General features: G+C 42.2%; 1 protein-coding gene across 2 annotated transcripts in view; it reads left to right on the top strand.

Moving 5' to 3' along the window:
• Nucleotides 1–2,168: 2,168 nt before the first annotated feature.
• Nucleotides 2,169–20,909, top strand: part of SLC35F2 (solute carrier family 35 member F2) — a 34,167-nt gene continuing 15,426 nt past the window's right edge. Inside the window, exons 1-7 of one of the 2 annotated variants that reach the window (XM_061374462.1) lie at nt 2,169–2,330; nt 8,169–8,344; nt 8,901–9,028; nt 13,933–14,092; nt 15,698–15,854; nt 16,625–16,677; nt 17,308–17,462. In XM_061374462.1, the coding sequence (XP_061230446.1) occupies nt 2,194–2,330; nt 8,169–8,344; nt 8,901–9,028; nt 13,933–14,092; nt 15,698–15,854; nt 16,625–16,677; nt 17,308–17,462 (966 nt within the window). In that variant the 5' untranslated portion in view covers nt 2,169–2,193. The remainder of the gene's footprint in view (nt 2,331–8,168; nt 8,345–8,900; nt 9,029–13,932; nt 14,093–15,697; nt 15,855–16,624; nt 16,678–17,307; nt 17,463–20,909) is intronic. The other variant, XM_061374461.1, reaches the window with a different exon arrangement.

The raw sequence follows: 20,909 nt of genomic DNA, 5'->3' as shown, positions 1-20,909 counted from the left end.
AGAGAGCCTTGGGTGACATGGTCTAGTGTGAGGTGTCCTTGCCCATGGCAGGGGGTTGGAACTTGATGATCTTAAGGTCCTTTCCAACCCTAACTATTCTATGATTCTATGATAAATTGTGTGAAAAAACTGTGGTGGTGGTGGGGGAGAAAAATTAAACTATTGTGCTCTCTGGGGAACAGCGAGGGCAGAAAGCAACACTACCTTGTGTCAGACAGATGCGGACACGGCTAGGATGGTGACAAATATTTGCACCACCGAGGGCAGAGATTGCTCTTCCTGGAAGCCAATCTGTGGTTTAATTCCATCACTTGTGACACATACAGAACATCACTAAAAGTAAGGGTAATTAAAAAGAACAACAGGGTATCCAAAATGCTACCAGTTTCTCCCGGTAAGTTCAGTTGAGATATGGGTTTAGACAAATGGGACAAGATAAATTTTGAGATGTGGGAGTCATCAGCAAAAAGGTGGGAAGTGAAAGCCTTATAAATAGAGGAGCTCAAGGCTGCACACAAACCTGAGAGAAGTTAAACCTTAAGAGTTTACAGTAACCTTGACTCACGTAACTGGCAGATGAGACCTGACTGGCTGCATATGCGGCCATCTGCACTCAGGCCTTCACATGTTTAGAGACATCAATTTGATGAATGGACCACTCGGTGGATAAAGAACTGGCTGGATGGCTGCATGCAAAGAGTTGTGGTCAATGGCTCAATGTCCGGCTGGAGACCAGTAATGAGTGGTGTCCCTCAGGGATTGGTGTTGGGACCGGTCTTGTTTAACCTCTTTGTCGCTGACATGGACAGTGGGATTGAGTGCGCCCTCAGTAAGTTTGCTGATGACACCAAGCTGTGTGGTTCGGTTGATACACTGGAGGAAAGGAATGCAATCCAGAGGGACCTTGAAATGCTTGTGAGGTGGGCTGATGCCAACCTCATGAAGTTTAACCATGCCAAGTGCAAGGTCCTACACCTGGGTCAGAGCAATCCCAGACACAGCTACAGGCTGGGCAGAGAAGAGATTCAGAGCAGCCCAAGGAGAAGGACTTGGGGGTGTTGGTCGATGAGAAAATGAACATGAGCCAGCAGTGTGCGCTTGCAGCCCAGAAAGCCAACCGTATCCTGGGCTGCATCAAAAGGAGTGTGACCAGCAGGTTGAAGGAGGTGATCCTGCCCCTTTATTCTGCTCTCATGAGACCTCACTTGGAGTATTGTGTGCAGTTCTGGTGTCCTCAACATAAAAAGGACATGGATCGGTTGGAGCAAGTCCAGAGGAGGGCCAGGAGAATGATCAGGGGACTGGAGCACTTCCCATATGAAGATGGGCTGAGAAAGTTGGGGCTGTTCAGCCTGGAGAAGAGAAGGCTGTGTGGAGACCTCATAGCAGCCTTTCAGTATCTGAAGGGGGCCTATAGGGATGCTGGGGAGGGACTATTCATTAGGGACTGTAGTGATAGGACAAGGGGTAATGGGTTAAAACTTAAACAGGGGAAGTTTAGATTGCATATAAGGAGGAAATTCTTTCCTGTTAGGGTGGTGAGGCACTGGAATAGGTTGCCCAGGGAGGTTGTGAATGCTCCATCCCTGGCAGTGGTCAAGGCCAGGCTGGACGAGGCCTTGGGTGATATGGTTTAGAGGGAGGTGTCCCTGCCCATGGCAGGGAGGTTGGAACTTGATGATCTTAAGGTCCTTTCCAACCCTAACTATTCTATGATTCTATGATTATATGTTCTGGGGGTTGAATCCTGTGGCCGGACTGGAGCCAAGGTGGTCTTGCAGGGACCCACACCAGGGCACCCGGCTGGGGCCACTGCCGGGAACCTCCTCGGGTTGCCTGGGCTCGAGAGCAGAAATACGAACTTCACGTGGGCGCTTCTAGAGCAGCCAGCCCTTTGCTGCTCTGCCCTCACGTGCATCAGCGGGGGCAGGAAACCTGCAGAGCGGGACTGGAGCTGGCTAAGGGAAAGAACCACGAGCCGCATCGCGGGCCAGGCAGCAGTCCTCCCGCCCCAGGACGAACCATGCTCCTCCCGGGGGCGGCCCCTCTCCGGGCACAAAGCTCAGTGCGACCGCCGTCAGCGGGGCTGTGCTCCGACATCCCTGTGCCGGCGTTGCTTCCTTCTGCTGTACTCCGCCCGCCACCGGCGCAGCGCCCTCGGTCCCTCCCTCTCGGCGGGCGCACGGCTGAAGCATGGAGGCGGCCGCTGACGGGGCACCGCCACCCGGTGCTGCGGTGGCCGCTGCACCCGCGACCGAGACATCGCCCGCCCCCGCCGCTGCCCCTCCGCGCCGGTTGCTGGCGCTGCTCAGGGACAAGCTCTGCACCTGGTGAGTGCCCGGCCGCGGCCCTCCAGGTGGAGCCGGGTACCGCCGGCGTGTCCATTTCCGCGGGGAGGCAAACAGCCTGTGCTCGGTGCGCTGGCCGGCGACGCGGTCAGGGTTATGGTGGCTTATCTTTGCCGCCGGGTAAAGCCGTGCGGTGCCCGGAGCAGAGCCAGGGACGGCCCAGTGCGGGCTCCGGGTTGCTGCGGGGAGCGGGGAGTGGGGCGGGGCTCTTTTCCTTCTATCCTTCTGGCGAGCCCTGGCAGAGACGAGACCGGTGGGTTCGGGCGGCAGCCCTTAGAGTTTCGTCTTGTGCTGGTGAGGAGGATGTGCTTAGGTCGTACAGCGGGCGGACGTGAAGCACAGCCGGCGGACGTGAAGCACAGCCGGGCTGCAGCCTGTAACCGCTGTGGCGTGATGCGAACAGTCACTTCAGGCTGAGAGAGCTGGGATGGTTCAGACTTTTTGCAAGGGCATATGCTGACAGGAAAAGGGGGATGGCTTTAAACTGAAAGAAGAGAAATTTAGATTAGATATTAGGAAGAAAGTATTTACTATGAGGGGGTGAAACACTGGAACAGGTTGTGCAGGGAAGTTTTGGATGCCCCATCCGTGAAGTGTGCAAGTCCAGCTTGGGCAGGGCTTTGAACAACCTCGTCTAGTGGAAAGTGTCCCTGCCCGTGGTTGGGGGTTGGAACAGGATGAGCTTTAAGGTCCCTTTGAAGCCAAACCATTCTATGGCTCTGTTGAGTGGAATCTCACATACGCACACATACACTTTTTAAAATTTATTATTATTATTAGTTTGTAATTTTTGTTTATATATATAAATATATATGTTCTGTAATTCTGTCTGTTCTGTACTCTTACCAACATTCCTGTGAAGAACAGGTGGTGGAGGCCAGAGAAGATAACAGAGCAAAATAGCTGAGATTGAGGAGGTGCGGCATCCAGAAAGACCAATATCCCCTTTCCCTCCTTCCTTGAATCAGCTTAGGCTAGAAACCCAACCAACTACATCACTTAAAATGTGAGCACTGGTTAAGTATGGAAAACTTGAGGAAAAAAGTCTGCCACGTTTTTGGCAGTAATCGCATGCACCCCAGAACTGGTCTTTGTGAAGCACTGCCCTTTGTTAGAGCAGAACTACCTCCTCCAACCTCAGCCTGCAGGAGCTGCCATTCACTTACAGCTTTATTTTCCATCTGTGGAAAAAGAAAATAGCCCTGTTTAAAAGGCTTTGTTCTGGCTCTGATTTTGGTCTCTGGAACTGTTGCATCAGACACCAGACAAGGAGGTGCTGGAGCTCTCCTGCCAGCCCTAAGCTCATATGCTGGAGTCTGGGGAGTGCACTGCATGTAGGTGCATGCTGGCCAGGCAGTCTTACTCCAGAGCGCAAAATCCCGCTCTGGTTTTAAAAGTTTTTCTGTTTTCATTCCTCATGCCTGTCGGGAATGCTCACAAAAGCAAGATAGGAACTTACTGATCTGTTCAGTAACCTCACCTATGCTAGTAGTTTTGCCAAAATGTTGCCAGAGGGCTACACTGAGTGACTTTAGTGATGATACTTGAAAGCAAATAAAGAGCTTGCAGTGACTTCTGCCAAGTATTGTCTGAGATACTGAATTGATCTCACCCTCCTCCTTTTTTATTTCCTCGTGTGGCTGGAGGCTCAGTCACTTCAGTTTTGTTAGAGACCTTTCAGAGTCATAGGAAGGTTTAATACTTCTATGTAATAAACTAGATTTCTTGGGATTGTTTTTGAGTAAAACCAGTAGGAAGTGTGCTTTCTGGTTCTTGAAATAAAGCTAGTCTTTTTTTTTTTCTCTTCTATTTTTTTTTGTTTTCTGTTTCTTAGGTTTTGCAAATTAAATTTATTTCAGTTTTAAGGCAGAACACTGAAAAACACTAACTTCTGAAAATGTTAGCACTTAAAAATAGTTTTTTTTTCCCGTCCTGAGCTGTCTGCTTATCATGTTGGAATATGGCTTCAATCTGAAACTGCATTTCCTTTAACTACTCACTGAAAATGTGAGGTTATTCAAATGAAATGGCTACCCACTGCTCCCCCCCACTTCAGCATTAATTACTGAACTCTTCCTGAAGTGCAAGTAAACTGTGTGGAGAGTGTTTAACAGGCTTTGCCTGTTAGTGTTTAACTGGTTGCATAAATACATGTAATTTTAGAAAAGCTGTATTTATTTTCATGGAAACAATACCTATTATAGGATTTAATAAACTAATAGCCAATAAAATTGTTAACTCTGAGTTTATTAGGTTTTCTTTAACTTCCTGAGATACAGACTCTGATTGTCTTTTTAATATCGGCGTCTTTTTCTTGTGCATTTCACATGGAGCCAACAAAAGCCAGCCTGACCCCCATGATGTCAATAGCTGCACATTGTTCAGCATTAGTGTTAGATCAGTTTGTGCCCAATTTTAACATTCTATAAACAAATCCCCAAATGACTTCTAGTTTTGCTCATAGCCATGGATATAGATAGCTAAGATGTGATGGCTGAAGGGAGAGGAGGAATAATTACTTAGTAGTCAACTACCAAGCAGTAAAAACCAGCAACAACAACAACCCCCCAAACTCTAAAAGTAAAAAGCCATTTCAGACCACTTACCTTGTGTCATCTGAGAGTCCAAAGTGATTTAGTCCTTAGCAATACATTAAAAAAAAAAGAAGAGCAGCGAGGAGCAAGTTCTGGCACAGAAAAGTTAATAATTAATCTGTTTTTAAAAAAGATTATAAATTATTAATAAGAAAATCGTGGTCATCAATACTCATGTTGATACTGGGAAGAATGGAAACTCATGTCTTTGAGGTGTTTTTCTTGTAAGAAATTGTCTGGCAAAATGAAACCAATAGGATTTGAAGTTTGCTCTCTAGTTTTACAGAGGGTCCAACACTGCCAGAATACCGTGGTTTGGGATTCATAGTGGACATATTTTGGGGGCAGTCTTCTATTGTCAGTGAATGACAGTTTTATGAGGCTCTTCTGGTCTTAATAGTTGAATCTGTTCAGGAGAGAAAAAACTCCTGGAATTACAATAGAGAAAAATGAAGAAGGGAATGAGGCAGTATGGAGCCTGCTTTCCTTTGGTACTGTGGAAGTAAAAGTTGCAGGTCTGTTGAGACATACATTAACTAAAGAGCAATGTTTGCTGGTGCAATAACCACTAATCAAACAGTTCTGTGGATTCTGGACCTGCGCCTTTTCCCATATGCAAAAATGCAATAAGAGAACGCCATGGGTACTTTAAATTGGAAAAACTTAAGTTATTAGAAAAGCTGAGGATCAGCTTAGTGGAATTATTCCTCTGCAAGAGGGCAGCCAGGTCTTTCTTGTTTTTAATAAATGGTACCTTATGCTACCCTTTACATACCATATCCTGGAGGAGCCTTGCCTCACAGAAGTCTATGCTAAACAAGCCAAATATTTGTGGGTAGCATTGCGTGTGCTTCTGCCCATCTCTCTGGCACTTCCTAGAAGTGGGTGAAGGGGAGTTTGCATCCAGGAGAGCAGAGCTTGTGTCAGCAAGGCAGCTTTGGTCTCTCCTGGTAATGTGTTGATGAGTGCAGTTCATTCTGTGGACTACGTAGGCTTTGCAGCTCTGCTCCAGTAAAACTACATCAGTTTTGTCCAGTCACAGCTCTACTTAGGTTTGATTCCCACCTCCACACCCTTGTCCCAGCTAGTCCAAGCACAAGGTGAGGTTAGTTCAGTAAACTGCTGAAGGCTTTCTCTGTGCCTCCTGCACTGAGGGTAAGGAAGAAATATTTTCTGCTTTTTTAGAGCAAGAAACTCTTTATTTGAACAATAAAAAGGATATATGCATTTTTTAAAGTGCCTGAAGCATCCTTTTTCATGCTTTGTTCACCATGTTACTTCTTCCTTAAAATTTCAGTGGGTCTTCTGGTAGAGGAACCAGAGTTCACAGGGCTGGCAGAGAGTGAGCTGAGGCTGTCACCCAAGCCTGCTTGAGAGAAGAGGTAGCACAATCAAATCTTTGACCAGAATAAAAAGAAATTCGATATAACTGAAGTGAGGTAGCTTCAAAGGTTTTTTCTGCCTTTTTATTTTGTATTCCTATATGTATTTCATAGCACTGTTTACAGTTAATGCTGTGCTACAAAGTAGCCATGATAAATTTCTACTTGAAACATGGTTTCTGTTGCTTAATTCAACATTCAGAATGCTGGAAATGACAATGTTCTTTTGTGAACCAGAAGAGTTATTCACACAAGGCTGGGTAGGACCTTACATGATATATGAATACTCTAATGGGGATGTGCACCGTTGCTGGCATTGGCAAAGAAACCTGTAGCAAAACATGGGTCTCGAATCTCTTGGAAGTGCAGCATGGCTGAACTTTGCAGAGGTTTGCTGTCTCATCAAAATGGACTTGAAGAGAAAAATGTGCCTCTTGGCATTTTTAGTCAGAAGAGCCTTGGAGTCAGGCAGAATTGAAAACAAGATTCATGCAGCTGAATTAGAATCCATGCAAGGAATATTTCTCCCTTCGAAAAGGAGGGGTTGCCTTTATGGTTGTAGTTGGTTTTATCACCCCTAAACACATCCTTCTAGTTGCCTGGCAGCTAGATTGCACACCATAGCTGTGTGAGCTGGTGTTTAGTACGTTCAAGTCACCCACTTTGGTAAAACAGCTGGTGTTACTGCTTCCTTCCCTTGCTCAGTTACTTTGAGTAGGAACAAATGGGTCAGTTGTGAAGACAGCTAAATTCTCATCAGTAGTTTTCAGAGCAGACAGATTAGATGTGAACTTTGCAGATCTGTACAGACAGCACAGCACTGAGCCCCTATCACTGTATGTTGTGAGTATGCAGGCAGAGACTGGGGTGGTACAAATCTGCCTAGCTCCACTGACAGGAAAAACAGCAAGCCAACAGATATGTAGTGATCTATGTTTACCTGGGAGCATTTGGAATAGTTCACTCTATATTAGTTGAAGAATTGCTACTAAAAGAGGATAAACTTTCCTCTAGAAAGGGTTGGATTTAAAATGAGTTGTAAATGCTAACATGATCTTTGGCCAAAGTGTGTTCTTAACTCCATCCTTTATTACAGCAGGATGTGATGGAATATAGCAGAAAAAAATCCAGAAGAAGTATTAACGATACGGATTCTTATTGTAAGAAAGATTTTTTTCTTCAGCGAGAGAAACCAGTCATGGGAGCAACCTCCCCAGGGATGGGTCGAGTCCCCATTGCTGGAGGTTTTCCAGATGTGACTGGACAGGGTGCTAGATAATTTCCCTTTCTGACGAAAGGCTGGACCAGATGATCTTTCGAGGTCCTTCCAACCTGGGCTGTTCTATGATTCTATGGTTAATACCTTTGTATTTCTTTAGCACTGCCCATCGTAGGGTCTCAGCTCGCTCTCAGAGGCTCAGGTCTTGGAAGGGCCTGCAGGCAGTTGTGCCTTACCTTGATCTTGAAGATTTCTGTTGACCAAAGTCAGAATGAGATTCAGTGGAGGACAAAGGATTCAACTCAGTCCATGTGTATCAAAAACTCTCTTGATAAGAATAGATCCTGCCATTGGTTTGAGCCTGCCCAGAGAAGCTCCTTGAAGATCCTTGAAAACTTTTGTAGTATCCATCACTGTTGGTTTGAACTGGCCTCATTTTATGGCTGTCTTGAGGTTAAACTAGATCTTCCGTGTGGACAAAACCCTATTGACTGGAAAATCAGAACAGCACTGGTGGGGAATATCTATCTAAAAAATGGCATTTTCCATCAAAAACTAGCAAATGTTTTTTAAACAACTTGAATGTTTAATTCTAATCTTACTGTGTTGTCTTTTATATTCACAGGTATATTTTGAAAACAATAATTCTGGGCCAGATGCTTTCCTTGTTTATCTGTGGGACTGCTGTTACAAGCCAGTACCTAGCAGAAAAATACCAAGTGAATACTCCAATGTTTCAGAGTTTTATCAACTATTCTTTGCTTCTTTTAGTTTATACAACTATGCTGGCATTTAGGACTGGTATGTAAAATATGGGATGGAAGATTCTGGTTTATAATTTATTTTTTCCTCTTCTACGTTTTCCTTACAGATTTTGAAAATAAAGAACTCAAAACTCAGCCTAGTTTTTCTAAAGCTCCTGCTGAAATTCCTGCTTTGTAATAACACATGGAAATGAATTTCACAGGTTAAATGAGCATTTAATTTTTATTTCAATTCTTTTCTGTTTGGAATTATGTGCTCTTTGGTTTCAAGTGCTATGTGATATTAAGGAAAATAAGCTTTGTTGTAATAAAAAGCTTCTTTACCAGAGGCTATTTAATATTCCTCCTATTCCTATTAATTTACTCTTTAATCAACTCTAGTCTTGTTTTTTTTCTTATGTGGAAGAGTTTCTGTGCTTTTCAGCATTTGCATTGTCTTGTCCCTGGCTGCATTTTGCTGTTACTGTATCTCTTTAAGCAGGGGAAACCAATATTGAGTGTCTCGGTAGTATTTATGATTCTAAAAGGCAAGATTCCTGAACAACATTTGGTGGGAAAGAAGCACATACTGACTACTGCTTTTTTCTAAACAGGGAGTGACAGTCTTTGGCAAATTCTGAAACAGAGGTGGTGGAAATACATCATTTTAGGTCTGGCTGATGTTGAAGCCAATTACATGATTGTAAAAGCCTACCAATACACGACCCTCACAAGTGTACAGGTAAGGACTGACCTCTCTTTTTGAACTGTATCTTTTATACAGTTTTGGACTGGGTTCTGAAATGAGATTCACAGGACAGACGTGGAAGCTATTTAAGCCTGAAAAAACTTTCCAATATCTATTTTTCTCTCTGCCGTACAGGGAAGAGCATCCTGCATCATGAATAACGTTTCCAGGAAGCAGAGAAAATTGGCCTGTATTACCCAGTGCCAGCTTTAGAGTTGGACTCATTATTTTGCTAGAAAGCACTTCTAACTGTTGTCAGCAGCAAGAGTTTGCTGATAGCCACTCAGGTTTTTCTCCTGACACAAAATAAAGATTTATGACCTGGTAGCACTCAACTCAGCACAAGCTGTTACTGATGAGAGTGAAGCAGATCTCTTGCCTATTCCTAGGAGCTGTGGGAGGCTTTGTGAGATGTAACTCCACACATGAGGACGTACTAGTAGTTAGCTGGTGTTGCTGACCATGCATTGAGGGAAAGCCCTTTGGCTTTTGGATGTAACATAGCACTTCAGACCGCTTTCTGGAAGAGATGGAAGGGAGGTAAGCTTGCCAGGCTCCTGAAGTGACAGTAGATATCCTCTGCCACACCAGCACTTGGAGCTGTGTCACTATCCTAGGATGGATCTTGTATTATGAAAAAGCTTTACAAGCAAGAGGGCTAAGGATGGATTTTCTTTGTCATCCTACACAGACGTAAGCTGCTGGAAGAGTTAGTGCCTTCCTCCTGCCTCCAGCTGCATGCTTCTGAGCTGAGGGCCAAATCCCTTGAGCAAACTGGCTCGGGGCACTGAGCAAAGTGAGAGTAAACCCTGTCTTTTGCTGGACTAATTGCTGAGCTGTGTAGGTCCAAATTAGCTCACTGTATGGCTCCACAGCTGCTGTTGGAGCAAGGGAGGAGTGTGTGTGAGGCTGTGCCAGCCTATGCCTTTTCTTGCCAATGGTGGATCCATGGCTAGGGTCATGACCACACTCACCTGAATAAAAAATGTGCTGTGCAGAACTAGCTGTTAGTTAGAAAGGAGTATTTAGATGTTGGTGTTTTGCAGTCAAAGTAACAGGGTTAATATTTAAAAGAGCTACCTGTAAAGCAATAAATTCCTGTGCTCTGGGCTGCATTTAGAGAACCGCAGTAACTTTTTTTGCACTACCATTTGCAAGACAATATGTCCCTGTTGGATTATTACTGTCACATTTCCACTTCATACTTACATGTTATAACTCATTAGGCCTTTAATTTCCGTACAAATAAGAAATCAAAGAAATCAAAGCTTTAAAAGTGGCACATTTCAGTCTCAAGATCAAGTTAAGCTGATAATTGAGACACTGTCTGATTATATACTTTACAGCTGAAAAAGCCAGGACTTTGATCCAAGTTCCGAGAAGTAGTAAAGCTATTCCCATGATTTCTTTCATAGAAATTATGAAAGACTAGAGTGAGTAGGTTGTCCAGTCCAGTTGCCAAACTGAAGCATTTGCTGAACCTTTTTCCCATGTGGTAACCTTCAGACTGATACTGCTTTTTGTCAGTTCAGTAATTGGAATTTGTTGTAACTGCCTGTAGCTGTAAGGTTTCTTGCTTATTCTCTGAAGTCACCAGTTTCACCACTGGTAGAAACAAGATATGGAACAGAAAAAAGCCTGTGATTTGGTCTAGACATTTGCTGTCTGTCAGTAGCAGGCAGTTCTGCAGCTACACCAGAACCTGTGGTTCAGAGCATCTGGCCTGAATGGCCTGTCTGCAATGCTGGCTGTGAGTGGATGCCCAGGCAACATAAAGCAATGCAGGAGTATATGTCATCTTCCTGGATACAGGGTAGACACTGTTAAAATACTGGCTGGCTAGAGCTTCAGCTCAGCCCTGTGAAACTTATCTTCAAACATAAGTTTTCTCAGCTCAGCAAGGAACTTCCATGTATTTTCTAGAACATGCATACAAAAGCAGAACTGATTTTCCTTTACTTGTCAAATATTAGCATTACACGGAAGGGGGTGGAAGATGTTTAAGGTGATAACATTAGGATGGGAGTGTTAACCTCAACAGGCAAAAATGCAGGATGAACTCCTGGGGCTCAGCGGAAGGCTACCCCAAGGGAGCCTTGTGGGGAGGTGAGCAGGATTAGCTACTGAGCTTTCTTGCTCACAAAGCTGTCTGGAGCTGGCAGTTACAACCAAACCAACCATACAAACAATGTATGATAATTTAGTAACCACGTATTAAAACATCTTTTAATCACTCGACCTTTAAAATCTCCTACAAACAGTACGGCCAAAGCCGGATTTGAGTCAAAACATCTGTAAATCAAATCACCAAGTTATCTGTCTTTTGCCTTGTAAAAATAAAAGGTAGAGTTGAGTAAGATGAGTTTGCTGAGGCTCTGCTGGCAATAGTAATCAGTGCCACAGTACTTTTGTAAATGTCATAAAAAGTGAATAAATAAACTTTATTCTTTTAACTGGTTACATTGATATAATTCATTGTGATATTACATCTGCTCTGCACCTCTTTGATCTTGATCCTGTACAGAAATGCTCTGCAACATAGTAGGTGAAGGGAAGGCAAGATCCAGTAGTTGGGAGTCAGATTTCTTCTGTGTGTAACTGAGGATAATTGTCACCTGCAACAGATTAACAAGGCATGTTCTTCATTATTTGGTGCCTCTGTGTGTTGGTTGCAAGTCCTCTAACCAGGATACTCTAGCTGTACAGTATGTTGTTGGTCTGGATGCAGCAATTCACCATCCAGTGTTACTGAAAGAGATTCTTGTTCATTATGTATAACTCCCTTACATCCTAATTAACAAATCTTTTTAAAAGTTTTTTCTTCCACTCTTTGGGTTGAAAAAATGTTTGGAGGTTGAAAAGATACATAGTAACATCTCAATTAATGGGGAAGTAAAAACTGACTTATTAGTAGAAGAGACATCTGTTACCAAAAGGGTAAAAATTTTGCTTACTAATGTTTCTAATATTTCTAACTGTCAAAACAGTCAAATTTGGAGGAAATGTTAGAAGTTCTTCTTGAGCCTAGACTTAAAAAAGAAGAGAAAAAGGCCTGTGACTAAGTAGAAACTCTCAGCATGATATTTTTTCAGTAGAGCAAAGTTGTGTTAATTATATGGTATTACATATTAGGACTTGTCTGGTTGTAATGTCTCATAATACAGCTTAGGCAAGTGCTTTTGTCCTCCAGGATGAGCTGGAGGCAATCTAAGGAGTGAAAGCAAATTGGCGGAAGGATAGAGGCACTGTTAGGATTTAATGTGTAATAACTCCCCTTAGTGCTATGCTTGTAAGACTTTAATATGTGTAGTTAAGAGCAAATAAAACCAGATGTATCATGAAAGTTGTGCGAGTTTGGTTAAAACCCTTGGGGATGGTGGCTGAACTAATGGAAGCAAGCATAGATGATGACTGCAGTGGTGCACTTAGGCAGGCAGAGGTTGGCAATGAACATTAAGGACTAAGGGCTCTTGTAATGATTATGTCCCAGTCCTATTGACCTGGACCTAATACTCTGTAGGGACTTCAAGAGGCCAAGTTTTAAGGCTGACATTTGAGAATAATTTACAAGCAGCCTTTGGAAGGCTGACTATATGTCCTGTGGTAATGGTTGGACTTAATGATCTTAAAGGTCTTTTTCAACCTGTCTGATTCTATGATTCTGCTGTAAACTGTTCCCTTCTATAGTTTCACAGTACTCTACTGATGAGGGTCAGAAAATACACCTTTGTTTTTGCCTCCAGACAAATTCAGAAACAAAGTTTTATTTTGTTAAGTTTTTAACCAAATATGATTATCTTAATGTTCTTGGTGTTATTCTAAAACATAATGCTCATCTTACCCTGCAGCATAGTTTTCTGTATTAACCACACAGCTAACTCATTGATATTTTCTGTGATAAACGAGATTGGGTAGAAGATGTGTGGGTCTAACAGCAAGGCAAAGGCACATAGGAATTTAGAAACACACAGAGTGGGAATATGAAATAAGAGGAAAGAGAAGTCCGTGTCACTGCTTGTCACGAAATGCAGACATCCTTGAACCATAGCTGTTCAGTCTGCTCAGTGTCTGCAAACACATCTGAAGTGCTTCAAAGCTCTGGCTGCCTTGTGAGTCTCTGCTGGTGAGGTTTGGGTGAACTAGAGTATGTTACCTGCTGCTGACTAATTGAGAGTCAGCTTTAAGAAAGTAATGAAAACACATTGGTAGCTTTTACATGCTTTTGTGGGAAGCTGGAAGGCTGGGAAGGTGACTTCAGAAAAGCTGTTCTTCCCTTCCTATCTTTCTTCTACCAGTTTTGTACATGGCATCCAGCACATGTGCATTTTTATTTTTTATTTTTATTTTTTTTAGTAGGATCCAATTGAGGGGGAGAAAATTAAAGCTAAAACTGCAGGGTTAAATTCTTGTCCTAATCACTTCAATGTAAAAAAGATTACTTGTATCTTTCAGTATTTCCGGATTTTTACTTTGTGGTCATGGAGCCTGAAAGTCTAATTACAGATTTGGAGACAAAAGCTGCTGCGTAGAAACAGAAATGTTGGTGAACCACCTCCTTGTGTTGCTGTCATGGGGAGAATGTGGTTTGAGAACAACACCCTGGCATTCATTTGTGAAGCTGCAAAGGTTAATTAGATCCATCATTAGGGGAGTTTCTAGATCAGTGCCTTCCTACCAGGAGAGGATGGATCCCCTGTCCCAGGTCTCCTTTTACTTGTAAAATGCATTTAATAGTAAAATTTGGGTCTGCCCTCTCTTTTAAATGAATCCACTGGGTTGCTTTGCTTTCATTAACATCTGATAGTGAGAGAAAGTAAGATCCTGTACATTTCCTGTCATGATAGTGCAATTGAGATTTGGGGTGGGTTTCTAATTCAAACTTTTCTCTGTACACACAGCTTCTGGACTGTTTTGGGATTCCTGTGCTGATGGCTTTGTCTTGGTTCATTCTCCGTGCAAGATACAGGCTGATCCATTTCCTTGCTGTTGCTGTCTGTTTGCTGGGTGTAGGAACAATGGTGGGTGCAGACATTTTGGCAGGGAGGCAGAACAGCGAAGGTAAGGAGTCCTTTATTGTGGGAGGAAGAGTGGAGAGATGGTTCCTGTGGCTGGCTAACTTGTTAAGGAGAAAGAGTAGCAAATACAGGGTGAGTGGGAAGAATGCAGAAGAGGAGAAGACACACAGCTATTTGTATTGCTTGTCCAAGAAGATAGTGGCTAAGGAGTTGCTGATTCTATAGGGAGCTGTGGAATATCTTTGCTTATAGGTTTGGATTATCTCTTAAAAGAGGAAGACTTGTGTTAAGCTTAAATTTTGTTGCTGTTCATCAAGCAGCATGATGAAGGGTCTCATTCTTGAAACCTTGTTCACTTTTACTGATTGTGTGAGATGGTGTAATAAAAGATGCTGCCTCTTCCTCCAAACTTTGGCTTGCTTACATGGAATCAACCTGCTGGCAGCTGGGCTTCTGATGTGCAGTTTTCTGTGAGCACAAATAGCAAACAAGAAGTTACTCAACAGCAGCTGACTAAGTGACCTTCAGCAGACCCTGTAGAAGTGGTCCACATATTCCCAAGGCTCATGGGTCTGAGCCTGGAAAGCAGGGACTTACTGTGTGAGAGCAAGAGGAGACATGGGCAGGATGATGGGGTTCCTGGGACCTCTGGGAGGGAGGCTGGGCTCTGGGGACTAGGATACAGCTGGGTGCAGATAAGGGCAAGTCTTCTTTATGACAGATTCCTAAATCAACCCATATCATAGTGATATTATTTTGAATAAGAATTCTGAATTCTCAGAGCCAAAGGGTATGAGGTAAATTTCAGGACATTGCCTTCATCAGGCATCATAGAGATAAGCCTGTTTGGTGTTATTTAGGGGCCTTTGTCCCTTACTGTAGGTAAGACAGTAAGACAAACTGAGGTTTAACTTTAATGCTGTGTGATACAAGTATCTCAGTCCTGAGGGAGAAAAATTACTTTCCCTGAGGCTTTAAGACAGTTATGCTTTATTTGCTGAGCTGGGTATTCTTACTACTGCTTACCCTCACATTTCAGATATATTTTCTTAGTGATTGCCAACTGGCTCAAGAAAGGAAATTTTAAATCAATTCAAGGATTTAAACAACAGTTATCCTTTTGCCGTTTAGCTGATGCATAACAGCATTTACTTGACGAGTGACTGTATCACAGGGAGTCCCATATAGGTAAATCGCAGCAGGATGCACAATACACCTATCTGCAGTGCCCACTTAAGGCCTGTCATAAACCTGAAGCTGAGTCCACGTCTTGCTGAGATCAATAGACTGATTTTAGCAATATTCAGAAAGTTGAAGAGCATCTCTAACGGTGAATTTTCTCTACTCCCTAGAGTGCTTTAGGTCAGCAGAAGTAGAATTGGACCAGACTATACAGCAATGGCTTGGTAAGATGCCATGTAAATGCCAGGTTTAGCTCATTCCAGACTGTGCAGAGTGAGGTGAGCAGATAGCAGTCTGTATTAACACACCAATCCACTAACCTGCGCACAGGAGCTATTTCCTTTCCCCTTACCCTTGAAGGTGCTAGGAAGATGGAGATGTTGGAGGTAAATTTGCTTGTCTTTTTAAGCAAAGTTAAACAGTTTTTGCAGCATTACCCTTATTGTGGATTAATATTTCTGTACAGGTAGTGACGTGGTGATTGGAGATGTCTTAGTGCTTCTTGGTGCTTCTTTGTATGCCATTTCTAATGTGAGTGAGGAATACATTGTGAAAAATCTGAGCAGAGTGGAGTTTCTAGGAATGGTGGGCTTGTTTGGGACTATTATCAGCGGTCTACAGCTGTAAGGATCTAATATTTATTTTAAAACAAATTATTTGTTCTACAGATGATTGCTTGTCTACCATGAAATGATGTTGTTGTTAAATTAATTCTTTGTTATGTCTGCATTTGGCTTATATGGCAGTCCTTCCACTTGAATTTTATATTTGTTGTTGATCAGCCTCTGTTTTATATCCTTTTTATTTGCACTGCTTTTATTACAGCGATTCTAAAGCTGAAATCCTGCAGTTGAACACCTATGATACTACGCTGTATTTTGATTTTGTTGATCTTCATGAGGACACTCAGTATACTGAGATCTGTTCACAGGAATGAAATTCTTAATGGATTTTCTCTGTGGTATAGTTTAGGAGATAATCGTTAGTAGAAGGTCTTCCATGTTAACCTTCAGTTTAAAATGAAAACATATATACTCTGACAAATAACCATGTTAAGAGTAACAGACCACATGCACTTAAATCTGTCTGTTGAATTTTATGTTCCTCATTTCTCATCATTAGAGTTAATAATTTCCTTCAATGGTATATCAAATAAAAGGGAATCTCTGAAGGATGAAAAAGCCTGGAAAGAAGGCATAAGAGTTAACTAAAAGTGCTCTTGACTTTCAGGCACTTTAAAGTCTTTTTCATGCTTGTTAGATGTTGCAGCTAGTGCCATTCAATAAGATTTCAAACAAAAAATTAAGGAATCGTAAATAAAAAGGTGTCTTATTAATTGTAAATGATATTTTTTTTTCTTTTTTACTGTATTCTATCTTTTCTCTAACTCTAGAGCCATTGTGGAACATAGGGAGATAACGAGAATTCAGTGGAACTGGAAAATTGGTATGTGTGTGACAAAAATGTTGTGCACTGGAAAGCTATAATCATTTAGACATCAAATGCTGGGCTTTTAATTTTCTTTGTGGATTTTAAGCAACATTTATTTTCTGCAAACTGCAGCTCAGCAGAGAGATCAGGTTTGTAGGACTGAACATGAAAACTTTGACCTCAGATTTTGCATTTTACATATAATATGCAATAATTTCTTAAATTAAGTAAAACCCAGACCTGTTCAATTACAGAAATGTGTTTGGTGTTGGAACATCACAAGAACATTTTTCTGTTGTCCTTCCTAAATGAAATGCTGGAAAAAAGGATTTTGTGACATGTTTTGACCTCAACAGAATTGTACGTTATTAAGAAATACACCTCTGAATTTCTTCAGTCAGCTCTTACATTAACTAGGAAAGAGCGACAACTTCCTTGTATAGATACAGTAATTTTTGCAATACAGGTTAATCTTGGAAAAGAAGTATTTCTCCTGTGTTTTTCTTAAATTTACATTCGCATATGTTTTAGAAGACCTTATTCTAAAAGATAAAAACGCATAGTTTTAAAGTGTCTGAAGAATATTGGTGTTCTTTAAAATCATTATTCCGTGCTTTAGGACTCAGTTGTCATCTTGTTTTGCAGCACTGCTGTTCACAGTCTTCGCCCTGTGCATGTTTGGGCTGTACAGCTTCATGCCCGTAGTGATTAAAGTTACCAGTGCAACCTCGGTCAACCTGGGTATTCTGACAGCGGATCTCTACAGCCTGTTCTTTGGGCTTTTTCTCTTTTATTATAATGTAAGTACCTGAATTCTTTGACTAAAATTTCAGTTACTTTTTAATTCCAGAGTTGCAAATAAAGCAGAATGCTCTTAAAAGCCCCTGAACAGTTGTTTGCACTTGTACACTTCTACAGCCCGTGTCATTCATCATTGGCAGATGTCAGTCATACCTATTTTATTACATAGCATTGCACCATTAGGCAGATACTGATTTTCAAACCACCTCACACTTAATAGAATACATTAGAGTTAATAAATAGTAAATAATTTCCTGGTGTGTTCAAATGGTAGAGTTCTTGCTGTAAGCCCTATGTGGAAGTGTACGTTAGGTTTGATTCATCTCTCCAAGTGTCCCAAGACAAGATTTGGATCTCCCTGTCCTGAAAGGCATTTGGTGACTGAGAGAGGAGCAGTTTGGCTTGATTTCCAGAAATTAGTATTTTCTTTTAGAAATGTAATCTGTTCATTACCAGTATCTTGGAATAAGAGTCAAGCTCTCTTAGTGCTACTGCCAAGGAGAGACTAAAGGAACTGTCAAAAAAACCCAGCTTATAAATGTGTTACCTCTGTACACTCTCCAGAAGGCAGTTACTTTTATTGTGCTCTAAAATAATTTAGGTAGTGTCTATTCAAGCTAAATGATAGTGCTAAAGAGATTTCATTCCACCTTGTAGTTTCCATCCATAATTGTTTGTGGGAACCTAGCTTGTTACAGCAATTGGAATAATTGAGTCAGTTGCTCAGTGACTGGAAGGGCTTAGTGAGAAGCTTGTGAAATTTGCTTAAGAGCTTAATTTGTGTTATTCCATGTGGTTGCTTTCTGTTCATCATTGTGGGGAGCCAGAAGCTCTTAGGTCAGATTTGTTTCTGAAAATGAAGGCCAATTTATTTTACAATGCAGAGGACTGGTAATGGTAGGGTCTGACATCAGCTAGGTTTTTGTTTTCAAGAATCTTCTAGCTCAGCTTTCCTCCCTTTCCTGGGTTCCAGTGTTTGCTCCAAGCTACAAAGGTATTAATTAAAAAATGTATATAGAAAGCAAACCATACTTACATTCTAACAACTAAAAAAATACTAACTCCCTTCCAAACATGTATTTTGGCATCAAGAAGTGATTATAAATTTGTGTTCAGAGTAGTAAAGAAGAGGAAGTAAGCTAGAGCCTTGGAAGGGGTATAATACTGTTCTTCATGATTTTTAGCTTATTTTAGAGAGAGGTTTTTCTGGGAGCAGATCATTTCATCATTACTATCTGCAGGGTATTCTGGTACAACAAGGAAAAATGAATTAGAGGAAGCTTTGGGGTGGTACTATGAGAGAATTTCGGATCTTTTGTTAAAACATTAACTTCCCTTGAAGCAATAATAATGCCACATGGTTAGTAATCTGAGGAGGCCCTTAATGACATAGTTTAGTGGTGGACTTGGCAGTCCTGGGGTAATGGTTGGACTTGATGGGTCTTTTCCAATCTAGTTGATTCTCTGATCTGAGATAGCTTAGGAACAAAGAACTGAGAGTGCCTGATTTTGACACAGCTTTTAACATAACTTTTAGCAGTAGGAAAACCTCACTGCCAAGTTAACCATATAGTTTCTTTATCAGTGGGACAAAGAAACCAGGCAGAACATTTCCTGGATTAAAAAACACTCTTGACACAGGAGTCTACAAACAAAAGTGCAAGGAATTGCTGTGTTCCTTTACCAGATGGTGTTTCATAGCAAGCCAGGCTTGGATGGGCTACAGAGTAGAGAAAGACCTGAAGAGCTCTGGAGAGCTCTGAATTGCTGTGGTCTGAGCCTGCTCTGAAGCAGAAGGACAAACATGCAGCAGCTATGGCAAAGACTGGGCCCAGAAATGAATGAGGTTTTGACTTGTGCACAGTGTTTTGCTGACACAACTTTTTAGCCCCAACCATGTCTGCTGAAGGTGGAATGTGAATTTGGCATACCTGTTTTGAAGAACTCTGGTTTTAATCTTTTACTCCATAATGGAACTTTGCTGTGCTTTTTCCTAATGAGCTCATTGTATAGATACCTGTAATTCTGCAAGAGATCCTAAAAAAGTTTTCCAAATGCTTCTCTTGTATGAATTGCTATGGAAGGGAGTGTACTGCAAATACAGACACTAGGTGGAGTTACAGGCCTCCAGTAACACTTAAAGTGGTCATTAGGCTTGATAGTGAGTATGTGGATATAAATTGCACAGGTACAACTAGAATCAGGGTCTGAAGCAATGAACTTGCTGCAATATCTGAAAACAAAACAAAACCAACCCCAAACCAAACAAAAAACCCTGCAAACCGTCCCAACCTCTCCCCCCCCCCCCCCCAACAAACCCAGCACCAGCACGATGGTTCAGGTTCACATGTATCAATAGCTGCAAACAGGCAGGCCTGGAATCACAGCTGTGCTGCAAGAGCTTTGACACCCTGGCTTGGTGACTGTTCATCCGCTCATTGAAGAATTAATTCTGAGCAGGATCAGAGACACCTACTGCCTGTGTGCACTGTGAGAGCGGGTCTGACAGTTACTGTCCAGTCTTGCCTGCCGGCCACATGTCCTTGGCTACAAACACATGTTCAGTCATGGCCTCAGGTTGCACTCTAGAGAAGTTGTCTTGCCTTGATGCAGACCCAAGCTCTGCCCATTTGATGGGAATGGGTCAGTTAGGCGTAGGACAATGCACACTGCTGCTGCCTCCATCAGGACATCTTCAGAGCTTGGTGCTTTCTCCTGTGCAGAGTCCAAGCTCCTCCAGGTAAACAGCCAGCAAGGTAAGGAGAGAGGGCACTTACCATAAGGCCACTGTGTTTCAGTCTGCTTTTCCTTTTTCATGGTGCTGTCCAAGGGTTTTTGAGCCAAGTGACTGCCAGCTAGGAATTGCGATGCCTTAACTGTCTATGCCTCAGTTTTTTGGATCAGAATCCACTGTCCAGGTCCTGCCATTCATTTCGTCCAGCTCTGCTGCTTGATAAATGAAAACATACTTTTCAGGCATGCTGAAGGAAGCTAAGGAGGTTAGGGAATATTGATAGTGGGATGTACGATGTGTTATGTCCTTCATCCTACTGTTAATCAGCATGATTTGGCAAAGGCAATATGGAAGATTTTAACAAACGTGCTGAAAAAGCGTTCCTGGCTGTGTATAACTTGAACACTTTGTATTACCGAATCTGGTGTTATGAAATAAGCATTTATTTTTCGTTCAAGGTGAATGAATCTTGGCAATTGTTGGGCTTCTAACAGACAAGTGAATGACAGTGAATGAAATGCCTCAGCAGTTCGTATTCTTACCTCACAAGACTCTTAAAAGGGCACAAGTGCCAAGCTTGTAAAATGAGCCCCAGTCTCCCTCTCTTCAGGAACTTGCTGGGTGTAGAAGGCAAACTGGTTTTAGCCCAGTAATATTTATCTAGCCCTGCAGATGGTTGAGAGCTGTGCAGAGAATGACCTGCTCTGGTGAC

This window comes from Neopsephotus bourkii, unplaced genomic scaffold (assembly GCF_033783945.1).
Source record: "Neopsephotus bourkii isolate Nb327-2 ecotype Australia unplaced genomic scaffold, CSIRO-AGI_Nbou_v1 NB_1638, whole genome shotgun sequence".
Classification (NCBI taxonomy): Eukaryota; Metazoa; Chordata; class Aves; order Psittaciformes; family Psittacidae; genus Neopsephotus; species Neopsephotus bourkii.
This window is presented reverse-complemented; position numbering and strand designations above follow the sequence as displayed.